Raw genomic sequence first — 9,685 nt, 5'->3', positions numbered from 1 at the left:
TCGGTCTTGATCAGCTTCTTGAATTGCTCGAGAGATTTGGCATTTTGAATGGAAAAGGGCAGACTATTCCACTCCTTCGCTGCACTGAGGAAAGTGTATCCAGGAGGAGTGCACTCACCAATGACAACGGGATCATCTTCGTACAGCCAACTCTCAGTGATTGCAATGATGTCTATGTCATGTTCTACAATGTAGTCACATGTGGAAAGTGACTAGTTCCTGAGGGAGTGGGCATTCCAAACACAAATTCTGGAATTGAGTTCATTTGTGTTGTGGTCCTGTTTTGGGATGTATCGTAGGTTTTCATGATTGACGCCGCGCAGTTGGTTGGCTCTGTGACCAATAACACGGCAAGATGACACAACCTGAATTTGGCGTTGCTTCCTTTTCCCAGCACGCTTACCTCTGTGGGACCTGTGTTTTCGTGACAATCCAAGGGATTTAATGTTTGTCCATATGACATCAGGCAGCTTCTGAGCTGACTGTAAGTAAACATTCTCCTGCTGGACTCGCAAAAGAAAGGATCTGTCATAAACCAAACGATTGCTAGCAGTTTCTGAGCAATGACTACCTTCCAGATTTTCTTGGGGATAGTCATGCGTAACTGGCCCTGGGTTAGGGTTTACATCCCAAGAAAGAAGTAGTTTTGACTGGAATGTTGAAAAACAGTTGGAATAATAGTGGAATCGTGACCCAAGAAATTTGTACTTTGGTTGTGTATGCAGTTTCTTGTGCACTATGTCGAGACTCAAGTTCCAGTGAAGAGCAGTATCAGCAGTTAATGTGTCACTGTGTCTACAGAGAATTAGTATGGGAGAAATTATTATCCTGAAATTTTGTAATTCGGAAAAAAGCATTTGAGAAACACTCGCTCTATTTATTTCATATCAAGCCCAAATCTGGGGGTGGATGCAGCCCCTGAGCTTCTGATTTATTTATGATACCAGTATAATGGGGCCCAAAGAAAAGAAAAGGAATTCTAAAGTTCCTATATTCTCAAATAGTTTTATAGAATGGCGGGGAAAGCATCGTAGATTTCACAATTTTTAGGGCGGAGGGGGGGGGGGGGTATGCCCCGTATCCCCAGCAGTCACAACCTCCTCACACACCCCCTTAACATTACCCCCATGTTTCCTGAATGCTGGATCCGCCCGTGAAGCTGTTTGTATTAGCAAATGTATAAGTCAAAAGACCTTTATCAAGGGTACGCCATCTTGAACATCAAAGCGTGGAATAACGCAAACAAACGTACATGGCGGCCTAACTATTGTGTGCGGTGAACGAGTGACTCTTTCAATATTACAGCAGATTGACATTCTTATAAATGGATGGATAGCTCGATTCCCCGCAACATCAATCAGCATAGGCAGGTCACGTCTTATTGTATTTTGAAGAAGGATCTGATAAATATAAAGCCCAAAACAAGTGGCCAGACTTAAGTTTCCGTGTCTGAGTATAATATGCGTAATTAGCACCGCCGTCAGATCAGAAAAACGATCAAGACTTTTTTCTGAGCTGAACATGCATCTGTTTTGTTGTTCGTGTTGTCAATAAGTAGAGAAAGTGAATATGCTTTGTCGTGACTTTTAATGTAGCCGATACATGCGCCTGTACAATTATGCCAACCAGCGCTTTAAAGGTGGCACATATATGTTCATTCATTGAATGAGGTATTTTATAATATATATAAGTAAAGTACTTCAAGTTACTGCTTCGACTTTTTTGGCCAACATAACACAGAAAAAAAAAGTGACCAGAGTTTGAATTGATGGCATGGTATCTTTGTAATTCCTTTTTTTCCTACCCCAAATTATGAAATGTATCCCCGCTCCCATAATTTTGTCTCCTGATTAGACGAGAGTGCATCACGTGGTGATGCACTGTACCGTCCATTCTATTCACGAATATTCATGGCGATAAAACGATCGAGACAAACTAAAATAATGGATGTGTGCCCAAAATCAGTGGCGTAAATCCGTGTCGACGAGCGGTGGAAATGGGGGATGACCAGACCGCAAAATCATGAAATTGCCCGCCGTGGAAATGGGAGGGGGGGGGGGGCAGGCATCACGATATTCTAGGGGGCGCTGTTCATGAAATTGACATGGAATGCAAACAGGTTTTATTTATATCCATCTCAACGTGAAATTAAATAAGCAGAGCTACTTATATGACGACTAATAATTGTGAAAGATTGAATACAATATTTTGGGAAAACAAATCCTGTGCAGTGGCTTCGCTTCCTTGCCTTTGAATTTAGTTTTCTGACACACTAATGTTCAGCTTACATTGTCACCTGATTGCATTGACCCTCAGGATATTGTAACTCATGTTGCTGATCACGTGATGCGGATGAGTAACATGAACCACCTGACCGAATCTTTCTCCGCACTGGAATGAACAGAAATGCCGCCGAAGCGCAAACAAAGATGGCGGCGATGACGAGAAGACTGGCGAAATAGCTCCCAGTGACATCAAACAGTGAACCTGACAACAAAGCAAGAGAACAAAAATACGAATAGACGTGTTACTAACACAAATCGAGAAGAACATCAGTGGTTCATGTCGGGCTTGAACTCGAGCTCATGATCTTCAGTCAGAGTCAAAAACACCGGTCAAAAACCGAGCCCTGTTTATCTGCGTCAGATTCCGTAACACGTGGGCTCAAATTCAATCTCGGACTCAGGCATATGGACTCGAGACCAAGTTCAAATTATGATTAAGAAACAACTGGTTCAGTTAAAACAAGGAAGGCTTAAAAGAGTGAAATAAAAGTGCCAAAAATTACTGTTATTGTTATTACAATTTTGCGACTCGAGCCTGAGCCTGGTCTTGTCAAACTGCCTAAGTTTAGTTCGTGCCCATTTGATTTAGAAATTGTAGCTTGCTCGAATAATTCTGCAGCTTGAGATGGAGCCGAAGCCATACAGGAGAACGAGGTTTCGAAAATCCCAATGTTACAGTACTGTACCTGATAAAGGAGCACTGACTAGGATCCCGAACCCCGGTGGGACCAAAGTTAGAACCATGACGGTACTGGGTCCATACTTCTCCAAGAACAATTCTGCGCCCGCGGCATACAGTACTCCATACGCTCCCGATCGCAGAAAACCAGATGCTGAAACAGATGTTGTGTTTTAGTCTTTAAATAAAACCCTTCGTTTTTTTATACCAGTGTTTGGGTGTAGGAAGACCGTGGACCTTAGAGAGCAATAAGAATAAATCAGATGTCTTCGGTAAGAAATGTTGTCAGAAATGGTCCACGGTAGTGATTTCCATAGTGCAATTGGGAAAAAATTATATCCGAAGATATAGCAACAAGAAAAGTATTACACAGAGGTCCTCGCAAGTGATTTTGCCATTTTGATTGGGAAGTCATGTTATTTGATTCTTAACTTTCAATCCTTCAGCAACGATTACGTCAGGGATTCCTGAGCCTTTTAATGAATACATATAAAGCTCTTATCACAATGCTTTTCCTTCAAGCCAGGTATTTACAGAAAAAAATAAGGTAAAACGGAGATTGAACACTTAAAACACTCACCTACTGCAATCGGCATTATTGCAGCGAACGTTTTGACAATGGTCATCAATCCCAGAGGAACGGCTGCAAGAAGACACGAGGATACTACGACATACAGATACTTGAACGGCAGACGACCTCCTAGCAACGCAATGAGCAATTTCCCGCCAATTTCCCCACCGGCGAAGCCCATAATGACGTAGGAGATCTGGTTGCTATGGAGATTTAGGCCGTCCATGTAACTGGCCTGCATCAGGAGGGGCGAAGATTGTTAAATCCAAATGCATTTGTCACAAGTTTGCATATGTTGTTTTCTCTAAAGAATTCATTTTGTCATGCGCACTTTAGTAAACAGTAAATAAGTACCACGGAAAGTTATTGCACAATTTTGGTGGAAAATGGAACAATCCCGTGTGATTTCTTCAGTTGAGGATGCACAAAGATTTTTTTAAATGGCTGTAAATATGCTACTTACAAAATTGATGTCGAAAAATGTCCATCCCAAGAACGTGAGGAAATTGGCAACAGACCACAACCATAACTCCAGACTTTGCATCATTCTCCACACTTCACACCAATCGGGCTTGGTATTTGAACCCTCGTGGCTTGACACGATGGCGTCATCTAGCAGCTCAGTCCTTTCCTTTCCCTCGTTCTCCTGTTCACAACTCTCGTCGGCCCGTTCCCGTTTCCGTACGTTTTGCATATCGTGTTCATTCTGTTCCGTGTCCTCGGATCTATTTTGCCGCGGGAAGATGTCCTCTGTAGTCGGGGGATCGGTCAGAAGCAATCCGTCGGCGATGCCCACCACGAATATCCCTCCGCTGAGAACTCTCAGTGCATTGCGCCACCCATAGTTAGTTATAAGTACTGTCAGTAATGGGCTGAAGGCGAGCAAACCTGCACGTTGGAAGAAACCAAATAAAATTCACTCTTAAAAAAAGATGTACCTTCTCCCAATGATTTGTAATATTTGAAAATCCATACCCGGTTTTATTTGATAATGTCCCCCCCCCCCAAAAAAAAAACAGTGGCATCTTCTTCTTCATTTTTTTTTTTTTTTTTATAATCAGTGGATATTTAAATCGAATACTAAAGTCAAATTTGATTGTACACAAGCGGATTTGTCAAAATATATATAAAAAATGTTCAATTCCATCCACATACCGCCCGTGGATCCCAACAAAGCGATTGCACTCGCACGGGCGAAGTTGCCTTTCGCAAACCATTCCAGCAACAGTTGAAGCGATGAATGAAGCGTGAGATTGGCGCCAACACCCGATAGGACTCCGTACGTTATGAAGGCGTAGCCTAGGGCCGGTACGAATGACGTCGTCAACAGTCCTGTGCAGTACAACACGAGCCCAATCAGCGTGACTGCCCTCTTGCTTAGCCTCTGCTCGAGCAGAACGGTGACGGGACTGAAGAGTCGGGCTAAGGCGGCCGATAAAGACCCCAACCAACCTGTCAATGGCAATTATGTTGCACACAAAATGTATACAAAGAATTTGCATAATTAAAGAACATACATTATCATACGACTCCAAGAAACATCGTTGTCTCAAATTAGATGCCATTTTGGTCACTAAAATACTTGACATTTTTCTTCTTCAATTCAGCTCCATGGAAAATTTACGCATATATCAATTATATGTCAGTATAAGGACCCCTTTACACAGGGCTGCGACCTTTGTACCAGCTATGAACGACCAAAATGGTCAAGACGCTCAATGGTCGCCTAAACCCACAAAATCCTGTTTCTATGTAACTGCTCCAGCGATCTTTTTGCCTCCATTGAACCACCAAAACTGCAATTTTCGGGCATTTTCATGTCGAGCTACGAGCGACTTGTGCGTCCACTTATTAGCCACTTGCCTGCCTCCCCTGTGCTTCCCCTGTGCAACCTACGGCAACCAACGCCGAAATGGAGGCACATCGGCCACCACAGTCATCGTTCAATGCACGCTATTGGTCGGCCAAAGGAGGCACAAGGGAGGCAGAAGCATATCGCCCAGATTGACGGTAAAGTCTGCAACAGAACGGATCTATTACGTGGCGACCATTGGCCGACCATTGTGCATCCATCCAAATTTTCAAACATTTACGGCGACCATGGCAACCATGGCGATGTCTGAACCCTGTGTAAAGGGGGTCTAAGAGAATTCCAGAGGCTAACACAAAATCAAATTTGTTTGACACCTTTTTCAATACTAAGACCGAACCAAAATACTTTATCATCAAGCCTGATGGGTCATTTCGTCCGAACAAAACGCTATTAAAGAGAGAGAGGGATTTAAAGTTTGTGTGCCTTGCTGCTTGGATGTTAAAAGAAAACAAAATTGGATTTGTACCTGTTATTGCCGCAGCGGACTTGAATTCGCCCTGAAGACTTAAATACAATATGCTGAAATTGAACATCGGTCCAAGAACGAGGAAATACAGCGTGAATGTTGCCAGCGTGATCACCCAATGCCACCGTCGGAGACAAGTTTGTGGGATGGCCATTGCTGATTTCGCGTCAGTCGTCAGATGTTGTCTCTTCGTGGTACATGTAGTACAAAAGTCGGCCCTCATAGCTGTCTCATTGAACACCAAACAGCACAGCGGCATTCATGGTCCTCTTTTTATACAGCAAGTTGTTTGTTTCTGTAATTTGTATAGTCGCACAAAAAAAACCCCGATACCAACAATCACGGTAACCTCACTGCGAGGTCAAACTTTGTGTGCAAAACAACATATATTAGTACTTTGACAGTTCAAGGTAAATTATTGCTGGCATTTTCTCGTTGTATTTATCGCATATACAGTACATGTGGCCTCAACTAAAGCCGAACACTTAATGCAAATGTTTATTTCTCCATTCAAAGGAACAACTTTAATTGTGATCATCTATAAACTTCAAAAACAAGTCTTAATGCTTTTAAGACTGTAAGATTTAAGAACTGTTATTATGATAAGAAAAATATTAGAGCGATGACTAGACTTTTAACTTTCAGAAAACGCGCCTCTAGAGTAAAGTTTTTAGGTGATTAAACAGGTTAGCCGATAGTGTTAATAATTTGGGGCAGTGAGAGAATAAAGGGAGGAGTGGGGGAGAAACACTAAGCTAGAAGAACACCCATTCGTTAAAAATATAACAACAAAAAAGTGGAGATTTGTTGGACTAGGCCCCCCATAGAACTGCGCTGGAAATAGTTTAGAACAATGCTAGTTGTAGAGATTTGTTTTTGGGAAAACAAATAATGATTAAATTAGTTTCCACGTAAATTTGCACGCTATAGCGTGGATTAAACCGTCACTCGTAACGGCCACTGGTACAAAAAAGGGCACTTTTTTAACCCCCAAATGACATTTAAAATAACCCCTCAAAACAAGGTCACTTGTTAAACAAAAAAGAGGGGGAGGGCACTCATTGGATAAAAAAAAGGCCTAGCTCGCCTCATTATTAGTCTGTGGAATATTCCCTTGCAAGGGTCTATGATATGCAAGCAGATTCGGCGATTTATGTAACTTGACTGTGTCTTGAACTCGAGATTCTGACCATTCAGCGGGCGCCTATGATATCGAGTCTTCTGTGACCCGTTGGACGACACCTAATCAAAGGAGTTCTAGCACCCCAGTTACTAGTCTATGGGATACCCCCTTGCACAGCAAGGGTCTATGATATGCGAGCAGATTCGGCGATTAATTATGCAAAACAAGACTGCGTCTTGGCCTCAAGATTCTGACCATTTAGCGGGTATAACCCGCTGTAGTATTACAAAAACATAGCAGTCAAATTAACCAATCAACAGCTTAATCCACGTTTCTAATCGAAATGACGTCACAACTTTACAGCTTTACGCTTAAGCATTTGCTTGATCACATAAATGTATCACACGTTGATTACGGAGAGGGCTCCATTGAAAAACGGAAGATACTCAGACTATTCATTTATCGGTACCATTATAAATGGTCCGTCCACGCGAGACGTATGTATGCAGCTCGGAAAAAAGTCGCCTAATCACCATTTTGCGTTGCTATTTCATCGGCAATGTACATCTCAAATCAAAACATTAAAATGTATTATGTAAGTCTCGATGAAATTATCTCAATAAATGTTGACTCCGAACAAAATAAAAGTTAAAACACTCCCCCCCCCCCTGCTGAAAGCCATAAGCACAACCAAAGCCGCAGGGAACATCTGCTTACAAGCCCATATTTTTAAAATAATGTCAAGGTAGGGCTCCACTGTACTGTAACCGGTCATTTCGGCACCTTGTCCACTCGGCACCCACCAACTCGGTACCAAAACTGTTAAATAAATATGCATTAGCAAGTGACCTACGTGCGTAGAGGGTAGTAATTGACCAACCCCCTAACCCCCTCAGATCTCGGCCATCGAGTGACGAACAATTATGAAACTCGGTGAATGCATAGAACAACTTAACATGAACATACCCAAGAAATTTCATGACTACAGGTTAAAGGGTTTTGGAATTATGGCTAATTAATTATTCATATGCACCAATGGTAATTCTGCTTGTGTACATTATGGGGAGATTCAGTTTTTGCGGCGCGTATAGCGCCCGTAATTATTTTCGCTACGCGCTTACCCATGCTCGGAATTTATGTTTTTGGTATCAAAAGATGCTCAAGACTCGAGGCTTAAAAGTCAGGAAAGCTTGGGTTGGGGCATTTTTTTGCAAAGGTATCGCGGGAAAAATTGAACGGGGTGGGGGTGCGGATTCCGCCCTCTGGCCCTTTTAGGGTTAAGGTCGATGAAATACGTACTCTTCAAAGTGCGCTAGAAGCCTGCCTGATGTTCATAAGCTGTCGTGCTTTCACAATTTTATAGTGGTCTTTTTAATGACTCCGTACGGCAAACATATCTGTGAAGCCTATATTCACAGAAGCCAGTACAACTAAAACCTAAAGTATCGAAATCGATGCGTGGCAAGATGAGAAACAATAGTCAATTTTTGTCTGGCCTAAAGTTTGTTGGTCCCATTAACGATCAAAGATAACTGAGGTGGCCACTCATTATAACGCTCACCTTAAATCAGACACTGCCGTATACCCATACCATGTTTGATACCTCTAGGTTCAGTTAGATATGGCCGTCTCAAAAGCTGGAGTTTTATCCTTCATCCTGCCGGTCTTCCTGGCAGGTTTCGTCACCCGTCCTTCGATCATTGAAGATTCAGCTAAGCAGCTCGCTAATCACGTGCAGAATGCCAACATTTCAGCTGAGGTTGTTTCTGAGAAAATCAACCAAGTCGTCCACAGTTCTGGCTTCAAGTTTCTTCTTGTCTACGGACTTGCTGCCGTGCTGACTTACTTGGCTGTTCAGCTGTACAAGGCGGTGACTGAGCCCTTGGCACTCTACTGCGATGAGACCAAATATACGTATTTAGTGGACGGCCCAGCCGACGGCAAATCGGCTGAGAAACGAGTGAGGGATTTGAAGAGATGTCGGAAGGTCGGAGACGTTCCCATATTGGATACGCGGAAAAAAGGTGTATATTAACAAAGCTTTTTAGCATGAAATTTACCAATGCAAATGTGGGGGAGGGTCGGTGGCCGTCGGGGTCCTTGAAGTGGTGGGTTGGATACATGGGGGAGGGGCGATGTGTACTCCAGGGGGTTGACGAGAAGAGGGCACGCAGGTTCGGGGGGTCGGAGAGTCGGTGTAATCAGTTAATGTCCACACCATGCTGTGCTTCCGATGTTTTATTTGTCTGGGGTCCAAGACCCGGCCTGTGAAAATTGGGCAGGCACTCATTAGTTCCATAATACAACCATATAGTTCCATAATACATGTACATGTAATTTAAAAGGAGACATAATGCTGACAAGATTTCCGAAGATAAACTAAATAAACATGATCCAGTACAAACTAAAATTCAACCTACAAATGTATTGCTGTAGGCACAGTGTCTATATTGGGCATCAAGGAAGAAATACACATATCCAGGCCAACCCCGGCCGGTGGCTGACCAAAATTTACACACACACTAACATACATCACATGCACTCAAATATGTCCCTAAATGCACAATACATCCCATGACCTACAGAGACATCCTAGTTTGACAAAAAGAAAACTAAGTTGACAACCCTCATTAACAATAATCCATTTCCATTTGAACTTGCAACTGTCATTACGATATTATAGAACCG

The 9,685-nt window shown here is 42.7% G+C and overlaps 1 protein-coding gene across 1 annotated transcript; it reads right to left on the bottom strand.

Moving 5' to 3' along the window:
- Positions 1-1,549: 1,549 nt before the first annotated feature.
- LOC119731442 (monocarboxylate transporter 13-like) lies at positions 1,550-6,136 on the bottom strand. The gene is made up of 6 exons (XM_038204610.1): positions 5,875-6,136; positions 4,691-4,987; positions 3,999-4,423; positions 3,545-3,770; positions 2,972-3,118; positions 1,550-2,487 (listed from the first exon to the last, which is right to left on the bottom strand). The coding sequence occupies exons 1-6, from the start codon at positions 6,131-6,133 to the stop codon at positions 2,285-2,287; spliced, it is 1,557 nt and encodes a 518-aa protein (XP_038060538.1). The 5' UTR covers positions 6,134-6,136; the 3' UTR covers positions 1,550-2,284.
- Between the last annotated feature and the right edge of the window lie 3,549 nt (positions 6,137-9,685).

Source organism: Patiria miniata, unplaced genomic scaffold (genome assembly GCF_015706575.1).
Source record: "Patiria miniata isolate m_02_andy unplaced genomic scaffold, ASM1570657v1 HiC_scaffold_23, whole genome shotgun sequence".
Taxonomy (NCBI): domain Eukaryota; kingdom Metazoa; phylum Echinodermata; class Asteroidea; order Valvatida; family Asterinidae; genus Patiria; species Patiria miniata.
Note: the sequence above shows the minus strand (reverse complement) of the source record. Positions and strands in the feature narration are given on the sequence as shown.